This window comes from Telmatherina bonti (genome assembly GCF_933228915.1).
Source record: "Telmatherina bonti genome assembly, chromosome: 18".
Taxonomy (NCBI): Eukaryota; Metazoa; Chordata; class Actinopteri; order Atheriniformes; family Telmatherinidae; genus Telmatherina; species Telmatherina bonti.
In genome coordinates, this window is record NC_136616.1 from 21,591,854 (window position 1) to 21,618,410 (window position 26,557).

At 37.1% G+C, this 26,557-nt stretch overlaps 2 protein-coding genes across 2 annotated transcripts; both read right to left on the minus strand.

The window, feature by feature from the left end:
* Positions 1 to 14,935: 14,935 nt before the first annotated feature.
* On the minus strand, positions 14,936 to 16,267 carry hmx4 (H6 family homeobox 4). Its single transcript, XM_079258208.1, has 2 exons — positions 16,038 to 16,267; positions 14,936 to 15,804 (listed from the first exon to the last, which is right to left on the minus strand). The coding sequence occupies exons 1-2, from the start codon at positions 16,228 to 16,230 to the stop codon at positions 15,260 to 15,262; spliced, it is 738 nt and encodes a 245-aa protein (XP_079114334.1). The 5' UTR covers positions 16,231 to 16,267; the 3' UTR covers positions 14,936 to 15,259.
* Positions 16,268 to 17,816: 1,549 nt separating this feature from the next.
* On the minus strand, positions 17,817 to 20,334 carry LOC306769227 (homeobox protein HMX3-like; the record flags this gene model as incomplete). Its single annotated transcript, XM_079257793.1, has 3 exons — positions 17,817 to 18,244; positions 19,659 to 19,946; positions 20,097 to 20,334. 3 exons carry the CDS (start codon positions 20,332 to 20,334, stop codon positions 17,817 to 17,819), a joined length of 954 nt encoding a protein of 317 aa, XP_079113919.1.
* Positions 20,335 to 26,557: the final 6,223 nt, after the last annotated feature.

The window sequence follows — 26,557 nt, forward strand, 5'->3', positions numbered from 1 at the left end:
GAAGATTCATAAATAAGGGAGACTATATCTATCTATTCTTTAGTCAAATAGCAGATGCTTTTATCCAAAGCGACTTACATACATGCTAATACCATGATAGGCACATCTGGGGGCAACTTAGTGTTCAGTGTCTTGCTCAAGGACACTTTGGCACATTGTCAAGGGAAGCTTGGAATCAAACTCCCAACTTCCCAGTTGCAAGCTGACTGCTCTTCCCCCTGAACTACAGCTGCCCGCTCTATCTGTCTATCTATCTGTACAAATATATATATATATATATATATATATATATATATATATATATATATATATATATATATATATATATATATATATATATATATATATATATATATGTATATATATATATATATATATATATATATATATATGTATACATATATATATATATATATATATATATGTATACATATATATATATACATATATATATATATATGCATATATATACATATATATATATATATATATATATATATATATATATATACGTATATATATATATATATATATATATATATATATATATATATATATATATATATATACACATATATATATATATATATATATATATATACATATATATACATATATATATATATATATATATATACATATATATATATATATATATATATATATATACATATATATATATATATATATATATATATATATATATATACATATATATACATATATATATATATATATATATACATATATATATATATATATATATATGTATATATATATATATATATATATATATACATATATATATATATATATATATATATATATATATATATATATTTATATATATGTATGTATATGTATATGTATATGTATATATATATGTATATATACACACTGCTGAAATATTGAAATAATATGATATATGAAAATATTTTTATTAAATACTTTATCCATACTTTTTTTTTTTTCCATAGTTGAATGTGCTGACAACAAAATCATACAAAAAACTATCAATGAAAATCAAATGTGTCAACCCATGGAGGTCTGGATTTGGAGTTATACTCCAAATTAAAGTGGAAAAACACACTACAGACTGATTCAACTTGATGTAATGTCCTTTAAACAAGTCAAAACAAGGCTCAGTAGTGTGTGGGGCCTCTGCGTGCCTGTATGACCTCCCTACAATGCCGGGCATGCTCTTGATGAGACGGCGGATGTTCTCCTGGGGGATCTCCTCCCAGACCTGGACTAAAGCATCCGCCAACTCAATGCCTTTGTGTTGCAGGAACTGCTGACACACTCCAGCCACATGAGGTCTAGCATTGTCTTGCATTAGGAGGAACCCAGGGCCAACCGCACCAGCATATGGTCCCACAAGGGGTCTGAGAAACTCATCTCGGTACCTAATGGCAGTCAGGCTGACTCTGGCAAACACATGGAGGGCTGTGTGGCCCTCCAAAGACATGCAACCCCACACCATTACTGACCCACTGCCAAACCAGTCATGCTGGAGGATGTTGCAGGCAACAGAACTTTCTCCACGGCGTCTCCAGACTCTGTCACGTCTGTCACATGTCCTCATTGTGAACCTGCTTTCATTTGTAAAGAGCACAGGGCGCCAGTGGTGAATTTACCAATCTTGGTGTTCTCTGGCAAATGCCAAATGTCCTGCACGGTGTTGGGCTGTAAGCACAACCCCACCTGTGGACGTCGGGCCCTCATACCACCCTCCTGGAGTCTGTTTCTGACTGTGTGAGCAGACACATGCACATTTGTGGCTTGCTGGAGCTCATTTTGCAGGGCTCTGGCAGTGCTCCTCCTGTTCCTCCTTGCACAACCTCCTCCATGTCTCCTGATGTACTGGCCTGTCTCCCGGTAGCCCCTCCATGCTCTGGACACTACGCTGACAGACACAGCAAACCTTTTTGCCACAGCTGGCATTGATGTGCCATCCTGGATGAGCTGCACTACCTGAGCCACTTGTGTAGGTTGTAGACTCCGTCTCATGCTACCACTAGAGTGAAAGCACCGCCAGCATTCAAAAGTGACCAAAACATCAGCCAGAAAGCGTCAAAACTGAGAAGTGGTCTGTGGTCACCACCTGCAGAACCACTCCTTTATCGGGTGTGTCTTGCCAATTGCCTATAATTTCCACCTGTTGTCTATTCCATTTGCACAACAGCATGTGAAATTGATTGTCAGTCAGTGTTACTTTCTAAGTGGACAGTTGGATTTCACAGAAGTGTGGTTGACTTGGAGTTACATTGTGTTGTTTAGGTGTTCCCTTTATTTTTTTGAGCAGAGTAGTTGTTGGAATTAAGAAGTCATGTGACCTCATGAGATGCCACAACATGCAGTTGATATGTATAATAAGCAGTCATATATTTCAGATCTATTGTTCAGAATGAAAATGGTTTAATATCCTGCTGTTTGACTGTTTTTTTTATGTTTGTTTGTTATTTGACAGACAGCTGACTTGACTTTGGTTGACAGTCTGAGATAGCTGTGAACCATGACCCTTGCAGCACATCATTCATCTCAGCTAATGAATGTCAACAGTCATGTTAATAGTGGTTTGGATGTCAGATGACAGGTTCTGTGAGTCTTTTGTACATTAGATCAAGAGTTCAACCTCAGGCTGTTGTCATGATGGATCCACTTGTTGCTTAAACTGCTCACCAAATGTTGAAGTGGAGAAAATGCAGTAAATATTGCTTTTGTTTTTATCAAAATAATGTGGGCATTGGGATTTCTTGATGTCTTCTATAATACAGGCTGCTGCTGCTGAATTCTGATATCCAAATAGCACCACATTTGCCACGCAACAGTTAACTGCACACTTTGTTGTGTTGCACCATCTGTATCTGTGTATCACAGAGTCACTGCATTTGTTTCAGATGAGTGGCTGAACAGAAATAGCTGGACTGTTACAAATTGCGTTTCACTTGGGACTCTGTCGAGAGCCAAAGAGCTGGTGAATGGGTCAGAGCTCTGGAGTTGAGGCACAGTCGCTCTTTAGCTCTGATGTGACCAGTACCCTCCAAGTGCTGCTTCCACTTGGAGGGCAAGTGGAGTGGGGAAACCGTTAATTAGTTTGTCATTTGAAACAGTTGCTCTGCACGCCACATTATCCCCAACAAAATCATCATTATTACTACCTGTGTTATTTGCTTTCATTCAGAGGCTCTTAGAAGGTTGACAGGCAGGTTTACCCTAAAGTAGACTTTAACGTGTATGACATCTATCACACATACTTAAAAGGATAATATGATGTTTTGAGTGTGGATATAACCATATCATGGGGTCATGTATCAAGAACTAACTGACTCTACCTGTACATGTGTTGAAACTGGAGACATTTTAAGGCACATGAGTCACTATGATCACATCCTGCACCTTTGAATGATATTAAAACTAGATTACACAGTAAAATATACAAAGGTTACAGCTGTTACACATCAAATAAGGTCCTTTTTAAAAAAAAAAAAAAAAAAAAAAAAAAGCATAATGGAAAAAAATGGGGTCTCTTGGTCTGAATGAGCTCAGTCCTTTTTGTTTTCCCTTTCCTTGCCTGGATGCATGATGCAACTCCTATGGCTTAAAGAAAAATGTTCAGAATATCAATGAGGAAATTATTCTGTTATAAACTCAGATTTGGGTTCATTATGTGTACGTGGTTTCTTCTACATGTTTTGTCCAATGCAACATAAATGTGAAGAATTGGTCGTAACTTCTTGCCACAGATGACTTTATGAGTTCCTTTCGGAGTGTGATGATGAGATTACTTGAGTCTCAGATAGAGATTACATTTTCACTCCACTAATCAATGCATGGTAGTTTTTTTTCATGTTTATTGTTTGGTTTTATAGTAAATAATATCTGTACTTTTGAGCGTAACAATTACTTCTTAGCAGCTATGAGTTAATGACACAGTTGGAAATTTTGATAATGTATGGAAAAGGTTGACTGTAGTGATGACACAGGCTGGTAGGGAGCCGCAGGTGTATCTACCTGGCACGCTGCCATTCAGGCTATTTGTCCACAATCCAATGATCTCTGTTCGGGGAGTAGTTGTCCTTTTCACTGCAGCAACCGCAGCTCAACTTGTGTTTTTCTCAATCACTTATTGCTCAGTGATATGCATGTTTACAGATGATAAATTCCCAGAACTGGGCTGTTGCACTTGTAATTTCAGGCTGTCACACTGGACGAACTGAGCGATGCGCAGCTGCTCAGGCCTCAGGGGAGAGCTGAGCTGGGAACACATGCTGCCAATTCAAAGGGAAGCAAAATGATTGCTGTGTAGATTGTTAAATTTTTGTGGTGAGAAATGTGGGTCAGGTTATCATCCTGTCGCCAATTGCCTGGAAGAGGTGGGTAAATCAACGGGAAATACACCAGCTCTAAACAAATGGCCACTTTGACACTTTGACTATTTCCCTTTTTTCCCTCTATTTTTAAACACATAAGCTCCAGAGATGAAACATCTCTCTTTTTTATGACTGCGTAAGTATCTGACAAGTCTTTGATGCCTTTAAACTTTCTCTTTAAACACCAGCTAGTTGATATACAGCATGATGTTCTGACATCGCTTCAGATATCTGATTCAGAACCAGTTGAAATAGTTACGTGATTAACACATCACAGAACACAAAACTTCCTAAAGTTAAGTGTTCTACAGGCCACATCTAACTTTCACGAAGTTGTGAGTTCTGTGTGTTTGTTTTTTGTTTTTTTTTCATTTAAGCATTATAAATATGGGAATGAATGAGCTGTCTGTGTACTGGCAAGCAGAAGAAAGTCTAAGACATTGTTATGGAAATGATTTATTACAGAAACCACTTACAGTTGGAAGAAAATGCACAACATGCACAGCAAACTGTGCTGTGCATTTTAAAAGTCTGAGGAGAAAACTTAGAAAACTAGAAAACTCAGAACAGAAAACAGAATGGTGTTAGAGAGAAAAGAAAGTGACACTTTTATCACCGGCACAACACCAATTTATAGTGGATCATTTCCAGTATTAGATTAAGTTTTGGCTTTGTTTTGATTGTATAATGACAGAAAATCTGATTGTTCAAAAACAATATACACAAAATTTAAGGTTTGCAAACATCAAGCACCATAGTGGAAGTTCCAGTGCATCAGTGTTCCTCATTACGCAAAATCTTGCCATAAAGAGCTAGCACAATTTTTTTATTTTGTATTTTCTGCATGTAACATCTTGGTCTTCAGCACAAAAAGACACTATTGGCCAACTAATAACACACTATTGATCAGGGAAAAGGATCACTTAGAGCTACTGAGAAATTGATATGTCTGCAATCACAGATATAAAATCTGCACAACAGTCCATACAAATGCATTTATTCCAGCACAAGTATTCACAGACTCTGTGCCTCCTTCTTTCACGTTCGTCTCTGCTGCTTCTTCCCAATTCAGTCGATAGGCTTCCATTAAGAGGGGGAAGCTGTCAAAGCAACCTGTGACCTCCTCGCGCCCCCTAGGAGCCCACTGGCCTGTGATGTCCGTATCAATATGAATTTCATCCCTTTGCACCCATCAACTGCAAATCCCACTGTCCATTAGTCTCAAGTATCTGTTTCCTTCAACTTGTACTATCGATTTTAGTGCTTCTTTTGTTCAGAATATGTACAAGGTTCTTAAAGTCGGGGACAGTTTTAATTATCTGGCGTCTGTCACTGGGTGATCAAAATTCTTTATATTCTACTTAATAATTAACTTCTATAATTTATTTCATTCTGTATGCCACTTATACTATTATTTCTTCTCCTTACAGCAGACATCTGAACCTGGATTAAGTGTCATGTCGCGCTAGACCCGTGCCCTCAAAGGTCAAGGCTTTTTATCTGGGAGGCCACAATGACATGACCTGTTGTTGTTATTCACACAAGGGGATATCACAGCAATGGCAAAAGCACAATATGGTCTCATATCCCAGGAGACATTTAGTTTTCAAACATTCATCTACATCTGCTACTAAGTCAGATTTCACATAAGAAACTTCCTTTTTTTTTTTTAAAAAAAGCTGATGAATACAACTACGACATAAAAGTAAACGTCATTAGATTTCACCGATTCAGCTCAATAATGTTATTATGGAAAGATGTTGTGGAATATAAACTAAATAGAAAAAAACATGAGTCCAATTCAGGGTCAGAGGAGGCTGGAGCATTTCCCAGCAATTAGCAGGTGAGAGGCAGCAGGGAAGACCCTGGACAGGGTGCCAGGATTTTAGTGGACATCTGCATCAAATGAAAGTCAGATATTTATATTGTAAGCAAGCTCTAGTAATGTCTGGAAAATGCATTTGATTGGATTTCAATTAAAAGCAGAAGAAAAAGAAAAACAGACCGAAAGATAAAAGGAATTTTAAATACTTTAACTAAGAGTTCCAGCTGTTCTGTCTTCATAGTCTATAACATGTTTCAGTACTTTCAACTTTTTATGTTTTCATCCATTTTCTTCTTTAATAGAGATTAATATATGACCAAGATGGGATGTGGCACTTTCAGTCTGGTCATCAACCAGGGGTGATCATCTCTTGCTCTGAGTGCAGCGATGCTGCATTAGAACCACCAAGCCTCTTGTGTTTTTGCAGCTTTGAGTAAAGGATATGTTCAATTCCCAAAAGTCTCCAATACCACCATAAAAGGTTTTTAGGTTTGCTGCTTTAGATAAAGATGCTACAGGTGTCTGAAAACTCTCTAAATATAGCAACAAAGCAGCAATGTTATTAGCCAAGTTTGTCCATGTGCACCAGTACAGTCTGTGTTGACCAGTTCTTCAAACCTTAAGTGGATTGATATCTGCCACTGATATTGGATTTCTTGGTGAATACTCTGTAAATTGATATTTTGTTAGATTTCAAGACAATAGAAAAGTTGGTATCTGTTAATAACCTTCCTCAGAATATTTGCAGACCTTAAAAGTTGTAAAAACTGGATGCAGAGTAACCTTTTGGGTGTTTAATTTCATTCTTTTTCTGTTCATAGAGTTTTTTTCTTCAAATATCAGCCTTAAAGTAGAACAGTGCATTCAGGCATTAACTTTAAAAACATTTCCTCTATAGTCTAACTTCTTTCCCTTTCACCGCACATACAGAATTTCCAGAGTGTGAAAAACATATGCTAAAATTTTGCTGTTCTCTACTTCTGTGACATATTTGCCACTAGGGGGGTATTTGGAGCTGAGGTTAGATATTCCTTGACACACCAAACCAAGTCCTGAGAGAGAAGAATGGATGACCTTTGGCTTTATTTATGTCACTGCCACTCATAGAGGACCTTTTCATAAGATGCGGTCATTGTAATCCCTCAGCCCCCATTCAATTTGCAGAGGCACTCTGTCACTGCAGACCACTAAAGTCGACAAAATTAATGGATCAATAAGCCCTCTGAAAGCCTGACAGGAGGGTCCACGTCCCTCTGGTTGCTATCAAGTTACAAGTCATAATGAATGGGGTGTTGTTTATGTTGTAAAGTGCAACTTCATTGAATCATTTGAACAAACCACTGCAGTTTTCAGGGAGACAGATATGAGATATAGTTAGACCAGTTTTTAACAATATACTCAGTAGTATGTACACCATAAAGATGATGTTACAAAAAAGTGGAATAAATAAAGAAGACTAACTCTTTGGCTGTTAAAACAATTTTCACTCTTATCATTGGCCATGACATCGCCACTGAAGGTCAAGTCAATTTAAGCGGCAAAATAACAAATAAATCTATAAAATAAGTTTGTTTGTTTGTTTGTTTGGCAAATGAATAACAGTGTGTGTGGAGGGGTTACAGAGTTTAGCTTCACTCTACAACAGCATACAGATCGGACATCGAGGCATAGTTTTGGCTGTCGAAAGCAAACAAGTGAAATTCTAAACAAAAGATTATATATATATATATATATATATATATATATATATATATATATATATATATATATATATATATATATATATATATATAATATTGTTCAGGCTGATGACGACAAATGTTATTGAGAGTGCTCATTGTCTCTGTCTCTTCCTGTGATGCCATAGTGGCACCTGTACCCACCTTCAGCTGAGTCTGAAACTGGAACTGGAAGTTCTTTCTGCCCTCAGCCTCTTCCATAGCTTCTGGAAAATGACATTAATTGGAGAGTCTACACATATGTTTTTTTTTTTTAATTCAAGAAAAACAAAAACAGAATTTTAACCTGTTAACACTATTTATTTTACTTAGTTATTCCATTGTGGTTATTTTATACCAGAATGTAGAGCAAGTAACTAATCTTACCTATAAATTAACATGGAGATGTGGGGAAAAAAAGAGTAATGTTTGCTTTCCAACATTTCATGAACATTTATTGTTTTAGTTATTCTTAATAGATATAGATAGGTTAAAATAAACATCTATAAATTAACTTCCACATTACTGAAGGCACACAAGGCAACTTGATCAGATTGCAGAGAGTGACACATTTGCTTGTTCATTGAAAGAAATAGAAAAAACAAACAAACAGTATGGTTCACAAACTAAGTTGGATCAGGGAGAAAATGGGAGGCCATTGGAAATCATTACTGTGTCTTCTTACAGCTTGATGTCAGCAGTGGTTGCACACAGTAACTTTAACCACTGGCTTGGGCCTTTATTTATAAAGCACTTTAAAACAACCACAGCTGAAACAAAATGCTGCTCATAATCGAATGCTAAAAACAAAAAGAAACTATAGATAACTTTAAACTGTAAAAACATCAGACATACATGACATGAGAACAACAAAAATCCAATTTGACCACATATTGGCAAAATGTAAGCTAAACTTAAAATCCCATTAAACAAAAACATGTGTCTTTGACTTTCTGATGAATTATGACCATCACTGACAAGAAAAAGTGAACCTATCAAACAACAATGAGTCGAAGGCTAAATCTATTGAGTTATGATTTCATTCAAGAAGCTGTCATCTATTGGGTCCAGTTGTTTTAGAGACATCACCTAGCTTCCAGCCCTTGTACTGCACCGTATAATATTCTAAGAGCAAAAATTAAGCTGAAACCAGTTCGGTGGCCAGAAGTACAAAACTAGACAGAGCTGATGTCGCCGTTGTTGTTGCCAGGTGTGCAAACAGAAAACAGTTTTAGATTATGTTGCTTGACTTTGACCTTCATAACTTCATGATACTGATGTTAATGTGAAGCCACTGATAAAAACAGGACAGAAAAGTCACAACTCTGATTTAGTAGTTTCTCGAATAGTAAGATATGATAACTTAATAGAGGCTTTCTGTCATGTGATGGCTGTGTCTGCAGCCACACATAGGTGACATCCAAATGCATTACACATACACTTAGATTTATTTTATTCAACCAGGATTTATTTGCAGACCAATATTTTTGTTAGACATTAGTTTCATGTAGCATCACAACTATTCTGAAAAAGCACGCATTTTACTTTATGTTGTGATGGTATAATTGTTTTTCATTTGTGTTCTTTTTCCTTTGAGTTTCAGTAGAACCAGTCCCTTGGCTGTGAACCAGCAGGTGGCCGCGGGGTGGAGCCAGCTAATTGGACCAAACCAGTGGCAGAAATGGGAGGGGGAACTTAGGGTTTTCTTTTGTTTATTTAGTTAGGTTTTTGTGTGTCCTCCCCTTTGTCTGTTTTTGTTTGGGCTGATCAGTCACTATTTGAGTTTACCCTTGCTGTCATTTGTTAGGTCAGTTTGTTTCATTTTGTTGCTTGAGTTACTTCTGTTACAAATTCTTTGGTCGTAGTTTTAAGTTGATCTCTTTTAATGGCCTGATTTATACCTTTATGTTAAAACAACTTTTTCTTTTTGGGTCATAATAAAAACCCTATTTTTTTTTAACTTTAAACCTGTTTAAACAGTGCTTCACTGCTCAGCCAGTCACATGTCACCATGAACATCCCACACTGAATTTACAGCACCAGTCAAAAGTTTGGATGCATTTTCCCATTAAATCCAATTGGAAGGTGTGTCCAAACTTTCGACTGGTACTATTACTGTTTGAGGAGTTCAATGCTGATAATTCACCAGCTAACACTTAGTTTGATTTGTAGTCTTTTTGTCAAGGACATGACATGATTTTTACACTGAAACTGACCAACAAAAGACTAAAAGATGTATTGTCGACTTTTATTGTGTACGAAAAAGTATCAATAATATTTTACAGATGTTACAGATCAGTCCTAACACGTCGTTTTACACATTAATTCCAGCCATCACAATTAGTGGCTGCTTCCTATCCAGCATTAACTGTAATTGGTAGTCATTATAAATCCCATCTGAAAGTGCAGAAAGAAAGCTAAGGGCGAAACAGGCTCCTTTTTTTGGTCTAATCTTCCCAGTAGTGTGGCTATAGATGAATGAGTGATCATCAAAGTGGTTTAGCAACTGTTGAAACGTTTGGGTCCAGATACAAATAAGGCCGCTGGGGAGTATTTTATATGGAAATTCCAATTAAACTATGTTAAAGACATTGTGTGCTACGTAACACAGATACCTCAAGCAGAACAACTTTGGTCTCCTTCCCGAATTTAACCATGTGAAGTCCAGCATGGCACGTTTGATTCACACAGTTTCTGAGACATTTTGCATCACTTTATGGTTTGATCTTTACTCAAAATCTTGTTGAACACAATGTGATACTTGTCTTCTGGCTCCTAATAGGAAGTAGAAGATTACACTATAGTAATTTTGACACATCACGTGGTAATAAATGGTAAAAACTCTCAAAACATGTTGATTTATTTATTATTTGTTAAAAGGCCAAATGAAAACGTTTTTTAAAAAAAAACAAAAAAAAAAACTGGAACTCTCTGACCAGCTTTACATGGTTCATCCTTCACAGGGTTAATAAGACTTGTCTGAACTTAACAGGGATGTTAAAACACATCACTGATGGTAAAATGAAGCCGCAGCAGTTGGGTCACATTCTTATATTTGCATGCAAGTAGCATGAGAGAAACTCCCACCACAGTCATTCAGTGGGACCACATGATCACTCGCAATTCAGTATCAGTGATTTCAAACAATACTGCTATGCGTTTGTACATTTCATGCAGAATAGAAACCATGTGTTGTGTGGCTTCCTGATGGTCAAACTGAGGGAACGTGCTGACAGCTATAGATGGCCTTGAGGTGCACATCAGCCCAGAATAACTTCCAGCTCTCTTTCTGCATAGAAAAACAGTCTTTGTTGCCACTGCTGGCAGTTAGTCAATTGCAAGTATTAAGCTACCTCAGAATGCTTCCCAGTCATCGATAGCTCTGAATGAAAGGGCACACAAGTCTTGGCTTTGGCTGTCTTTCTGATTAGGTGGAGATTTTAATGGATTTTTCTTCGCCTCTTAACAGGTTTGAGCCAGGCTTGGGGCAGACTGCAGGCAGCCAGTAGGGTCATTTGAACCTTGTGGTTGCAGATGAGAGTGCTGAGACACAAAGAGCCAATGCTGCGTTCACAAGTGTCCGACAGCGGGAGAGTCAGGAAGTCTGGCGACTGTAAACCCCACCCAAGCACCTAACACCACGCCAACCCACTCATCCAGAACACACGCTCTTACAATAAGTCAGGGGGACAATTCTGTACAAAGAAACTTGCGCCACCCAACTCGTGAACATTTTCACTACTTATTTTACTATCTGCAGATATTTGCACATTTTCAACACCAACTTTGACACTAGTCTTTTTTCATAATAGCAGCTTTAATGACATAGTCAGTCATGTAAAAGGTAGTAAAACACTTTGCCAGCATCTGTAAAAAAAAAAAAACCCTCATCTTAGCATCTTAGTAAACTTTGTATTGCTTTGATTTATTTAGACACATGAAAACCCAACGTGACCACAACACAAACCTCAGATTTACATTGTGTAATGATAAATACCGCTTAACACCGGTTGGTGTAAATACCAATTGTAATTGTATATAATATTTGTGTGTTAGCCTGCACATTCAAACTGCTAAGTTTGCATTTAAGTTGCTTATTTTTCTATTTTCATTTTTCCACAGGGCAAAATTGTGCAAATACACTCACTTATTTGATATTTGTCTGTTATTCCTGGGGTGACATTTTGTTCTGGTGTCAATGATCCAAAGTTTGCATAAACTCTCTTAAAAAAATAATTCAATTCATACAAAAAGAAAAAAAAAACACCTTAAAATCTTAAAACAGATCTCAGTTCATTTTAAGCTTATTTTTGCACATAAACATAACAATGTAATATTTCAATGCACCTGTTTGTGCAACAGTTTATGGGAACAAGCTTAAAACTGCAAGTTTATTAAACTAAAATTACATCCGTGGTATTCCACCCAGAAGTGCAATTGTTCCTGTAGGTGTAAATGTTATTTTTATGAGATAATAGTTAAAGATTTGACATTTTAATTTGTTTGTTTTTTTAAAAGAAGGAAGAAAAGACAACTACTCTAACCATTTTGTGGGATACTAAATTTAGTGGTTTCATGATATTGTGACACTTTATAACAGTAAAATATGCCATTTATATAACAACAGTTTAGTGTTGGCCACCCTGATAATTGAATAATTTAGTCCATGCCAAATATGAGTCTAAAAAAAGGAAAGAGAGAGAGAGAGGGAGAGAAATAAAATGGGGTCATTTGTAATTATTCTTTGCTTTGTATCCTCAAAATAATCCTTTACAATTTACATTCAAGTGTAATAATAAACTTCAGTTTTACATTAGAGCTGCTCGTCCAGGCAAAATATACACAATCAATCTTGAACTGATAAGATGCATATAGCCGAATGAAGGTGGATAGGAATTTAGTAGAGAAAACAACAGATCTGCAGGCAGACTAAGAGGGTGAGTGAACAGGTTAACGGTGACAGGGCCTTGAATGGCTGTGACAGGGAGAAAGCAGCGAGAGGCTCCAGCACTGAAGGGGGAAGTGACCCGGAAACAGCGAGTAAGTGCAGCTTGCTGGGCTCTTTAGAAAAAAAGAAAAATCTCTCCAGAAGCATTGATGCAAGTCAACCTAAACACACATTTTGTCTTACTTTTTTTCACAGGCAGTGATGCATTCATGTGTCTGAAAGCAAAAGAAAAAAAAAATGATAATAATAAATGGAAATGTGTCTCAACCCATATTTTTAAAAAGTTTTAATTAAAACCTTCATTTAAAAAAAAAAAAAAAATCTCCTTTCTGCTAATATAACTTGATTACTGCAATCTAGCAACACAATACCTAAAGAGTTGTATCAGGACAGGTCATCAAAGAAAATTTTTTTTCTGTCAAAATTGCTACTTAGAATAAAGTCTAGATAGTTTATCTAGCACCATTTTTTCTTTTTTTCTTTTTTTTTCTTTGCAAATTACCACAAAATAATTCACTTAGAGTCTCAATTTAATTCCTTGCACACACAGTTCACTGAGATCAGTGAACACGCTAACCTTTTCTAAAATTTATAGCAAAGTGTTGGAGCTTCAGAAGATACTATTTACACAACTGAACTGTGAGCAGTATGTGTTGCATTCTTGTCTTTTCTTAAACTTTAAAAAAAACAAACTTGCATCTATATTTTTAAAATAGTTACACACCAATATGTACTTTCAAAGACGAAAAAATGCAGAATAGACTTAATCTGAACAAAAATGTCTCATTCTTGCACTTTTTTTTTTTTTTGCAGTTTTTGTGTGCGATTTATCTGCTGTCAGTGTCTCATGAACACTGAGGATTTACACAAAACATGAAATTATTATTTATTTATTTATTGGTCTTTTAATCAGGTTTTCAGATTTGCACTTGGAAGACAGGAAAAGCTCTTTTACTCTGATATCTGTGTGCAGGTTACTTGGTTTTAGTTAATTAGGCCTCAGATGAAGCAGAAAAAAAGTTTTCTTCTTATTTAAAGTCTGAATTTAGTTCCAGTATGTATGTCTTCAAGATTGGCATGATCTTCATATCTCTGGATGTCCAAAGCATTGGTCAGATGTCCAAAAAGAAGTGAACATTACCAGTACGATTCCTGCATTTTCATGTTGTATGTCAGCAGGGACGTGAAAATGAGTTTTGAGAACTATTTTTTTGTTTTTGTTTATTATCATTGACTAAACACGTTCAGCAAATTATAGTTATGTTAAAGAGTAAAAATGCAAACCAATTTGTTTCTAAAGTAAAGGAAACATTAGTTAAACGTGCGTAAATGCACTTCAGTAAATATGACCCAAAAAGGGTATTTGACTAAATCAGTGGTCAGTATTCACACGATTTGGTATTTTAATTCACTAAATAATCAATTCACTCACTATGGATCAATATATGAAAAGCTGGGATTTTTAGATGTTATTAGCTAAGCTTATTCCTATTAAAATTCACATCATATGCCAACATTTATCACCTTAGTGCAGAGTGAACAAAAAGTCTGAATAAGTAAAAACTGCTCATATATGAGCCGATTCTGATAAAGATAATTTAACAAATAAAACGAAAGACTATCAACATCTAATCTAGGAACTGTTGCTTACACTTCAGTAAGCACATCAATAGAAACTTCAAGTATTTGATTTTTTTTTTTATTGCAAAATGAGTTATTGATTGTAACTGTATTCACAGTTTAAGTCTTATGAAAGGTCCAGTAAAAACCAAAACATCTGAACACAAATAATAAGGCCATATATATATATATATATATATATATATATATATATATATATATATATATATATATATATATATCAATACAGATTCACTGACACACACTTACACACACACACTCTCTCTCTCTCTCACTCTCTCTCTATCTCTCTCTCTCTCTCTCTCTCACACACACACACACACACACACACACACACACACACACACACAAAGTAATATTGCAGGGTAACAAAGCTGAAGCAGCATTACTCCGAAGGACGTACATTCATTCAGAGGACTTTACTGCGCAAAGTAAAACTGCTCAGAGGATTTACATGTACATTTATCCACTTTATAATAAAACTTCCCAAGAGCTGATATAATAATAATAATAATAATAATAATAATAATAATAATAATAATAATAATAATAATAATAATAATGATGAGGATGAACTGGGGGGACAAAAAGTGGCACATGCATGTCGGACTGAGTAAGTTCGTCGGAAGGATTTTTTTTTTTTCAAATAAAAAAATAAAAATAAAATTAAACAACGTAAATAATAAAAGACGAAGTGTCAAAAACCAAAAAAACTGAGGTGACTGTAAACAGCAGAGTCCTCGTGGAGACCTCATCAGTCCGCATCAAACAGGCCAAAATATTTGCCAGTGTTGGAGAAGTAAATGTAAGGCGCAGCGTTCGCAGCTGGGTAAACGACAGGGAAAGACATGGGGACCAAACATCCGCCCAGCAGGCTGCTGTCTTTATAAAAAGTTGCTAATTGCGCGTGTTTCCCTGCCTCTGAGAAGTGTTCAGCCGGCAGCGGGCTCTCCGTGTCCGTGGACAGCTGCCTCTTCAGCTTGTTGCGGCGGTTCTGGAACCAGATTTTCACCTGGGTCTCTGTGAGCTGCAGAGAGCTGGCGAGGCACGCTCGCTCCGAGCTGCTCAGATACCGCTTCATGTCAAAAGTGGCTTCCAGCTGAAATATCTGTCTCTTGGAGAAGATGGTGCGTGTCTTCTTCTTGACCATGGCTTTGGTGTCTGAAGCTGGCTGCTGCTGCGGCCGGTGCTGCTCTGCGGCGTCCTCGGCGCTGTGCGCACTTTGCGCCCCGAGACAGGAGCCAGCGGTAAGCGGCGGCGTGTTTCCCCCACGATCCACACTGTGGCCTCTGGGCTTCACTGTGGGTTGGAGCGACAAAATGTGCTTTGAAGCAAAATATTTACATTTTACTTGCTTTGTTTTTGCGTGGAAACACACGCAAGGAAACTGCAATTACAGTAATAAACACAATGCAGTCCTGTCGTAAATACTTGCGTTTTTGTTTTTTTTTTACTTTGAAACTAAAATATTCTTTTCTTTCTCCTATTAAACGTTTACAAACTAATAAAGAGAAGAGATACAAGAGGATTACCTGTCTCCTCAGACCCGCTGTCATGCTTCTTCCTCACGCGCCATTCCTCCTCATATCTCGCCTGGAAATTTTTTTTACATCCACCGTCCGTCTCTTTAAAATCCGCGCTGTCCCGTTGCTTGAGGTTGAGGATATTGTCAATAGTGAAAGTCAAACATGCGCTCCGATCCTCTTTGCTCATATTCCCCGGCATTTCAGCCACTCCTGCGAGATCCCACAAACACCGACGTCTCCGGACGCTCCGAGCACCATTGCTCCCAGACTGGAACTGGCGCAAGAAGGAGCCGGTGCGCCGTAATTCAACGACCCGGAAGACTGCGAGTTTAGCAGCTTTTGATTGGTGAGGTTGTGGGGCAGATGAGGGCGGGATGAACTTTATACGTATGCTGCCATGTTTGAGCTTTAAACTCTTCTGTCATCCGGGTTTATGTGCACATGCTCAGCGCCGCGGAATACAAAGCAAATTCATGACAACTTCCTTTGAACTCAGAGTTTAGACTTAGCCTAATTATGGGTTCTCTTGATATCCAAGCTGGGCTCATGTCCAGATGACTTTTTAAAAGCCACATTCATATTCCAACTAAAGGGGTCATGAGAATTTTGTAGCCTGCAATGGGTTCAGCGGGTGTATAAGCCAAATGCAGAAGTCCTTAACACAACTTTCATACAACATAACATCTGTATTTGTGGATAACCCTGTCTTAACTTGGCATAATTGTCCTCAAAGCAAACTCATTTATGAAGATTTTATAGAGGCCACAGATGTATGCAAATAAAGACAAAAACAAACATAATTCCCAGCATCATTTGTGCATATATTTTTATTCATTGTGGAAACAAAAGTGTACAAAAGTCTGTATTAAAATCCTCTTAAATAAAAAATTTAAAAAAAAAAAAAAGTGTGAGTCAGTATTGCTAATAATTTATCCCTGCTAACAGCAATCAAAATGACCAATCACAAACACCAAAATGTCATTTGTTGTGAATGAACCGTTTCTATATTTCATAGATTAGTTCAAGTACACCGTGCATGCGGAGTTATTCAAGTTATGTGCAGGAAAAACAAACTTCTGGCTTGTTGTGAAAAGCTGTGCAGAAAATGTGCATAGGTCGGAAAGCTACTGCTTCGGTGCAGTTTGAAAAAAATATAAAACACAGTAAGGTTTACCGTAAGTATAGAATTAAAACTTTTGGTCCTGAATGTGTAAATGCTGTCTTGCTTTTTAAACTTATTTCATCCCACAGCTCATTCTTCTTGCAAAAACCCACACTCTGGTACAAATCTTTGCAGTGCTACAATAACTCATTTGCATAATCTTTTCAAAACATCAACTCTCAACCGCTGACCCCTATTTAATCCCATATATGTGGATGATCCAAACATTTTCTGTGAAAAGAATTGATCACAAAATAAACCCTTTATTGGAAACTCTGTGAATTTCTCAATGAAGCCCTGAGGACAGGATTATTGGAAGCACATGAAACACATTAATCAACACTGAGACTTTTAAAAAAAAAAAACCTTGCATCGATGTGTGAGGAAAAGAGACTCATCATGAGAAGTTTTGTTGTTTTAAAGATTAAGTTCTCATGGCCAGCTAGATAAGTCATTCATCATGATCTTAATCTGCATGTTTATGAATGAGAAAACATCCAAAAGAAACATTTAAATGCAGGATCAGCGATGCTCAGTGGTCAGGAAAAATTTTCAACACTAAAAAAAAAGACATTTTGTAGCATCTTTAATTCATTTGAGTCTTTTAACCTCAACGCTTAAAGTCACACCATTCCAGTCATCTGAGGTGTTATGAATGTCAGTGGATGGTTGAAGTGGCCAGTCAGTGGGTAGTTAACAGCATCTGAGACACCAAGTACTGGCGGTGACACATGAGGCAGGCTGGTCAGCGTTGCGGACATTGCACCGTTCTCGTGATACAGCACAGGAACCCTAACAACCCTGTGGGTGGCGAAGGGGACGAGGGCGGCGCCGGCTTCCATGTCGGCTGTGATCTGCCTCTTCCACTTGTTCCTGCGGTTCTGAAACCAGATCTTCACCTGGGTCTCGGTGAGCTGCAGCGAGGCAGCCAGCCTGGCGCGCTCGGAGCTGCTCAGGTAGCGCTTCAGATCAAAGGTGGACTCCAGCTGGAAGACCTGACTCCGGCTGAACACGGTGCGCGTCTTCTTCTTCCGGACAACTTTAACGTCACCTGAGATCAAGAGGAAGATATAGTCTTACTGGATGAACTCACATTTTAACTGGATGTAAAGGAAGGTTGATCAGTGGAATTTGTATAATATTGTGCACCTGTCTTTCAAAGATTTCACGTCCCTATTTATAATGAATACGAAATCTGAAGTTTTCTCCCATCCACAGGGATTGTCAGAGACGTGTATTCCATTGGGACAGGCTTGATATCAGCCATTTATATGGACACTTTTCACTGTGGCTTCACTATATGGAATCTCTTTGGACCAACAAATGCAAACTTTTATGTGTTGAAGAACAAGTTCTTTGAAAACTTGATCTTTTTTTGCGATTTAACTGGACTCTTCCTGGACATACACACAACCATATAGAAAAGTTTCACTATTTATTTCATCAAATAACAACAAATAATCGATTGCTTTTTCAATTAACAGGCAAAGATGTTTATTTTTAGAGAAAGACATTGGGACACAAACAGCTTCCAACATGAAAAGCTGGGATCAATTCAGCCTTAATACTGGTGACTTCAAGTAACTTGTCTTTGAGATGGTATCTCTGTATGTTGCTGCGTTTTCTTTGTGCCTTATTTAATCCATGTTGCAACTTTAAAACATTTGATTATAACAGCTTTAGGTTAAAGTTTGGTATTAAAAAAATGACATGGTTTGCTATGGCAGGCCCTGTTATAAATATAGTTTTTTCTGGATTTCTGGAAGCTGCTGAATTCCACCCCTCTGTTAAAAACACGATAGTCTGACAAAGTTTTCTGTTTTGTCATTTTTTTCATGTTGTGTATATCGATTGATACCCCCACCCACCCACCCACACACACACACACACACACACACACACACACACTTTTCTCTCTTATCATAGTGCCTCCCACATCCAACTCCAGTCTCCTTGGCTCCACAAGCTATTGGCTATGCCCCTTAAATAAACTTAGTATATGAGTGACAACTGCTGCATGTATCCAAGAGATGCTGCACAGAAACCAGGAAATTTAGGAATAATTAAGATATTTTGGGATGCACAAGAGAGTGTTTGTGTGTTTCTCGCAGGACGCATGCGTGGTGACGAATATGCTTAACCCTTTACCGTACACACTAACAAAAAGACCAAAGAAAAATGTTTCTGTTTTCCGTTTGTTTTGGACTAAAATAAACAGAATAAATGTGGGGGTTTTTTTTCCAGCAAATGGTTGAGATATTAAAAAGAAGAGCTCATTATAAACAGTGAAACAGAACAACTGGTAGAGATGACTCAGACAAGTTTATTTCTATCATTTTTAAAGAAATTCATCAAAGTCACAGCATATTTACCAAATATGCTGTGACTTTGCTGTGACTATGCTCACACCTCTACCAAATATCAGACCAGGATCTAATACTTTGCTGTTGTTTGCTGTTGTTTACCCGCATCACAGCTGTCCTCTCGAGAGATGCAGGGCGAGCGCGCATCTTCTTCCCCTCTGTCATCAGTGAAACTGTCGTCCCCCCTCTCCTCCGGCTCCTCGTTCTCCTCCGACAGTCCCGTTAAAGCTGGGGAACCCCTTTCGCTGCCCGACGCAGGGTCTGCGCGCTCTTGCGACTTGCTGCTTTTATGTGGAATATCTACAACAAAAACCAAGTTGTGCGACATTTGTTGTGGACGCCAATTCGGATGTTTACGCACGGAGGACGTACCATGTGTTGTGTAGAAGGCTACAACACCAGCACGATACGTTTAGTTATGTGTTAAAAGATGAATTGTTTGCAATTTCTTGCATTACCAAGAACCTGCTTTTTCCCCCCGACATTAAAAGAAGCATTTGTTCCTTCGTGGTTGAATAAAACTGTCAGATGAAAACTTACTCGTCGAGCTGCCGTGGGTTGTTTTGGGAGACGCGTCTCTCCACTTCAGCTTCTCGTTTACACTCAGCGGTCCCGTTTCCAGCTCCGGACGCATCACCGGGTTGTGTGTGGCACCTTTGAAGCTGTGGGTCTCAACCTCAGCCGAACAACCTGCAGTCCGCAGCAAATTCTCGATGTAAAAAGACGAAGCTTTCGACGAAGTCCCGAGTTTCGACCTCGGCGCTTTGTCGTCGAGCATCTTGACGATATTTCCGCTGTTTGTTGTTGCTGTCTTTCCAAATATTCTGCAGATGTGGATATTATAAACTCATTCCCGGGAAAGCATCCTGCGTCCCCTGCTCCGCGTGAAGCATCGCGACGCACTCCAAGAAGGCGGCCTGCTGCCAGGAGATCCGTACAGAAAACTCGACTTGGGGTTGAGCTGAGGGCAGAAAGCCAAGAGGAATTACTCCAAGAGGGGGGGAAAAGCTCGACGCTGTGTTGTTTCTGAGAGCCTCTCTTGTAGACTGTGTGATAGTCTGCCTGGAGGGACCGCAGAGATGCAGGATTTAGGTCAATTAGGGAGCACACCAAAGCAGAGATACTGTGCTGTCCTCAGGGCTGGAGATGGAGAAAGCGTCAGGAAGAACGGCACAGTACCGCCTATTGGTTATATCTGTCCATGCACGCTTCATATTTATTATGCATGTTGTAAAAAATGACATTCTCCGAGCTTTAACACTCATATCGACCAAAGACTGGATGCCAAGTCTAGTTCCACACACATCTACTGTTTCTGTGGACTGTTTCTTGTTTGGTCACTTTTTTTTTCTTTTTTTGCTCTTGACAAAAATAATGACAAAATTTGACAAAATACACACACACACACACACACACACACACACACACACACACACACACACACACACACACACATATATATATATATATATATATATATATATATATATATATATATATATATATATATATACATATATATACATATATATATATATATATGTAAACATATATATATATATATTTTGTCAAATTATATATATATGTATATATGTATATATATATATATATATATATATATATATATATATATATGTGTGTGTGTGTGTGTGTGTGTGTGTGTGTGTGTGTGTGTGTGTGTGTGTGTGTATGAGAAGAAAGAAACTGTGTGTTTTGCATCGTTCTGAGTATTAGATGTGGTGTTTTGTTGTCATATTTCCTGAGATGTTGCAGTGATTTTTTTTTCATGTTCCGCATTCTTTGTTGCGTTACACTGTTTATGAATGTTTGTGTACTCAGTTTTTAATACGTATTTATTGAAATGTTGATAGTTTGCTTTTCTTTAGAAATGCCGTTTTTTTTTGTTTTTTTTTGTTGTGAATAATATTTGTTCATATTCTGGCGTAATAGAAAGATGTTTTGTGAAACTTTTATATTTGCAGTTTGTTTTGAGAATTGATTTTAGGCGATTTCGTTTGTTTGCTGTTATTGATTGTATGTGGTTTATTTCATACTTACTTTTAATCTGTTTTTTGTTATTTTTTATTTTTATTTGCTGTTTATTATTTGCTAAATACGTTTTATATATGTTGTTGGATCTTTTTTGTTTGTTTGTTTTGGTCTTCTCATTATAATGTTATATTGAGTTCTCATGAAGACATACAAACTGAATTCATTATTTGTGTTTCGCTTAGATTATCCTCAAATTTGATAACATTTTTTAATCATTTAAAATCCTCAATTTTGAGTTATACTGATGTTTCATGATATATTCATCTGCTCCTCAATGAAAACAAAAAACAAAAGAAAACAAAAGAAAAAACTCTTTGTAAGAACTTGTGTCTGGTCTACTTTGTTTCTGTGAAACTTAAACATCCAGGAAACCTCCAAGGTTTGGCCGTTTACTGGAACTTGTGTTAAGAAACACAACCACATTTTTTTTAAATAATAATTTTGATTGTTTGCAAACATCTTTTTAAGTGACCCATAAAAGCCCAGAAGCAATAACAATAATTATCTGGCTTATATGGTAGGAAATATATCATTCCTTTCCTGGTATGGTTAACAATCCTATGGATTTTATATTTTAATTTAAAAACCTCCAACAGCAGCTTCACCACAGTTGGAAATAATCTCTCACTTTGAAATTATTAAATGAGTTTAAACAGGAACATTTTGCCACAGGTAAGAAACATCCCAAACGTTTAAACTGTGAATAATCCTTTCAGGAAAACATCAAGAGAGCCCCAGTTAGCTCCGTTGTCCATAGATGGACTGACTGTGTTCCAGGTTAAAACTATTGCTGTAAGCAGAGAATGTTAAGTCATCTACAAAACTGAACAATGAAGTAAAATCTGCCGTGTTTGGATGTATAATAGGATTGAAACACCATGAAAAGCTTACTTTCATCTGTAAGCAGCCTTGAACAAATGCTCAAAAGCTCAGAACATTCCAGGCTGCAGGGTTTTAGCCTCAACGTTGATCAGCCGCTTTGAATCTACCTCTTTCTGCTCACTTTTTTTTTTAGAGAAGGTCCCACACAACCCGTCAGTGGATATTAGCAACATAGGCACAATGAGAGAAAGTAAACACAGAGGGGGATAAATCCTTGCTGACCAAACTCTAGACAAGGGAGGTGGAGAACAACACACTGTGTCCACTCAAGAAATGCTCACAATTGTTCTCTGTTGTGCCACCACAATGACTTTCTGAAAGCCTCTTTGTCAGTAATAGCCTATGAACCTAATAGTCCGTAGGCTGCTTGCAACGTATAGCAGGCAACCTGCAGTTACAGCTAATATTTATCATTCCTCAGAAGGATTGAGAGTAAAAGATGATCTGTAAATGAGTCTAAAACTTTTGCCCAACTTTGAGAATTTTTAGTTTTAATTTAAAATTTGCATTTGTCTTGAAATTTTCCAGCAGTATGAATGAAACAACTGCACTCATGCACACAAACAAAGACGCCGTGGTCTCCGAACTTATACACACAACCTGATAGAGTAGCAAATAAAATAGCAGTGAGTTGATTTAAGATTTTGAGCAAAAGGTGAGACCACCGTCTGATTTAAATGTTCCTGGTGCAGAGTGTGACATAATGTTTTTGTGAGGTCCTGCCTGCTTTAAAGCAGCGACAACAGCACAACACACACACACACACACACACACACAATAAAAACACATGACTTTCTGGTGTGAAATAACAGAAGCTGGAATTTTACTTATGGATTCATACAAAAATGCTAAAAGAAAAAAAATAAATAAATAAAAACCTGCACAGAAGGCCCAACACAACCTTTTTATTCATTGAACAACTATATTAAAGTTAGTTGTATTGTGGGCATCTTGGTTATGAGGAGTCTGATTATATGTCATGTGTACAAATAACATTTACTTTTTCAAAGTTACAAGAGAAAATCTGTAGAAGACTTGATATATTTCTTTACAAATTTAGCAGAAATTAATATTTGCTTCATGTCTTCAAACACTGACTGATGTCACTCAGTGAAATGGTGACTATTTTAACAAGTGGGTTTAAAATAAAACCAAAAATAATTTTCATTTGGCTTTATAACTGTTTCTTTGTCAACCTCAGTGGGGTTTATTCCAGAAAGGAAATCGTCTATATTACTGTTTTTAAGCTCTAAGAAGAAAGAGTGCCCATTTATAAACAGACGATACTTTTTTCCTTCACCAGACACTTAGCTGGATAATTTAAAGATAACTAAAAATGAAGTCATGTCACAACTGTATTAATGCTTTCCTTCCTGTCCTATCTCATTGTGAAGAACTGCACAAAGGAAAGTGCAAGATTTGATCAGTTTTGCTGTAAAAAAAAAAAAAGGCCTTACCATGAAATATTAAATGATAAAACCCTACTTGGCTGAACATCAGCTCACTAAATGAGTTGCTTCTTTTTATCCTTACAATGTCTTGATTTTTCTGATTTATTTTTTTATATTCAACAAGAAAAGATGCCAGAGTGAGGAAAAAGAAGCGAGAACTATTTTCTCTCTCATGAATTCGTTTTTGAAAAGTTCCTTCTCTTTTAAAATCGGTATAAATACACAAAAACAAGAAAACGAGCAATGCGTTTTTTAAGAAGCCTCAGTCATCATTGAAAAAATGTGCAGAAGAGGAAAACTTGTGACATCCATGCTGCTGATTACTCTGATTTAGTGAGGACAGCTCAGCCATAACAAAACCATCATGAGTCTAATCCAGATTGGAACCTAATCCTGTATCATTACTGCTGCGTAGCTTTCTATATCTAATCATAAATCACAATATTAATAGTCCGCTGGGGATCTTCTAGATCATTATTTCTATAATGGGCGACTGTGACAATGCAAGCTGTTCAGGTCAAAGCCATGGCCCAGAATGCAAGAGTGTATATATAAGGTCAGTAAGGTCCAGACATCTTAGGTTGGGTTTAATAGAGGCAGTCAACCAAAAGGCTTTTTTATACCGCATGGAGCTTGGATTTATTGATATATTTGTCTGCCATAGACTTTCATGTAGTTGCAGCTCTCCGTTTCTTCATTTTTCTTTTTGAAATGCTGAATTTATTCCCATCAGATGTGAGTTTAAGCGTGCTGTTTCCCTGTCAGTCTGTGTCAAACAGGTCAGTAGTGGGCCCTGCATGAAAACAGACCTCCAGACTCCTGCTGTCACTTAACAGAAATGCTCCTTAATCTGTGTTTTATACCTGCTCAGAATCTCCCAAAAAACCCACTCGAGATTACAACCATTGAAACTGACACATACTTTTCCTGCTTAATCCCTATTAGCCCTCACCTCACTGCACGCCGAGACCGATTCCCTGGAACAAACCAAACGGCTCTCTGGGAGCTGTTTGTTTTATTTCAGAAAGCTTTTGCTTTCTCACACAGAAAGCCTGTTAAGGAAAATAACTTTGTTGTTTTTAATTTCGCCAGTTTGAATTTTATCTGGCAGCACATGAAAACTAAACACGTTCAGGACTGAGCTGAAATAAACTATTAATGCCTGTTTGTTTAACCCGTTGATGGCAAATTAACCCCTGTTAGAGCCAGCTTGTCAGTTCAGCACAAAAGGGGGAAAACGTTTGATATTTTAAACACATTATGGGCTGTTGCCTCAGCTATCCTAACCCAACAGGCCATGCGTGAGAAAGAAATGCTGAGAAATAGATGTTAAACAACAATCACATTATTAATCACATCACGATTAACAAAAGTATCTTTAACTCATTTTTATTCACTTAATCTTGGGGGTTTTTTTTCACAAAAACTATACTCATGAACAGTGAAAGTGAATTTTAATCATGCTTGAGGAGTGCAACCACCAGTAAGGACAATTCATGTATTCAGGAAAGTTGTTTATTCCTCTGTGCTTGTAATGAAAGAGCACTTCTGACAACAACACATTTACGGGCTCCATGATCAATAAGAAGATTTTAGCTTCCTTGATGTCTATTTGTGCCAGGAACAAGGATAAAATGCTAATGCAGCAGCTAAATAACAATTTAAGGAAAACTTTTTTGACTAAAGTTTAAATTTAAAGGCTTTTAAAGCTCTAAAAGTAGTCAAAGCACCAAAAATAGATATTTTTTCCTCCATTTTTCTTCAGTTTTTTAAAAAAACGTTTCCCTGAGAGTACTCCATCTGACCTCATACTTCCATGTTCAGACTTTACAGTCATACTTAAATAAATCTGCTAGTTGTGAAAAGCAAAAACAAGGATATGGAGCTGAAGACCCTCAAATAGAGGAATCGCGTGAGAAAAGAGCCAAAGCACACTGGAGGTGGACTGCCGGGGAGAGTGCACCGCTCCCCCCTGAGGTCAAAGCACTTCTGTCATATTAGCTTGCACACAGGGTCCATATTTTTCAATAAATTATGCCCCTGAAGGATGGCTGGGAGTACACAGGCTATTAGAGCTGCAGTCAGTCCTGCTTGAGGCTTCGACTTCCTGCTTTGCTGAATTACACTTAATGAGCAAAGTTTCTGGGACTGCTTGAAAAATCTAGTTGGGATGAAGAATTTTAGAGATAACTTCAACAAGTATTATTATTTTATTTATTAATTTATTATTTAATGGAGAAAATTCAAATGTATACACAGACATCTACAGCTACAGTGTAGCTTCAGGATAGAAAAAGACAAACATTTTGAGATTAAGATCAAATTAAGAATACAAAGAAAAATCTGAATCTTTTTTCTTTCTTTCTTTTTATATGGTGGATTTAAAATGTCTTAACATAATGAAAGTGTAGATAAATCAAAAGACACCTTTATGGGAAATTACTTGAGGAGCTCAGGATAGTTAAATAAAAGCTAAACATGTGTCCATGGTGGTGTTTGGCTTACAACTGTCAGCTAATAATGCCAACATCATAATAATCTTAATTTTAAATTTAAAATCAGGAAGTTGGTACCCTTTTTTTTTTTTTTTTTTTTTTCCCTTTAAACTTGGAGTCA

What these genes read in the sequence shown, in the direction of transcription:
- hmx4 (XM_079258208.1), bottom strand. Translation starts at nt 16,230, where the DNA reads ATGCCGGGGAATATGAGCAAAGAGGATCGGAGCGCATGTTTGACTTTC. An exon ending in CAGCGGGTCTGAGGAGACAG is followed by an intron (nt 15,805 to 16,037) that starts GTAATCCTCTTG and finishes TCCAACCCACAG; the next exon opens with TGAAGCCCAGAGGCCACAGT.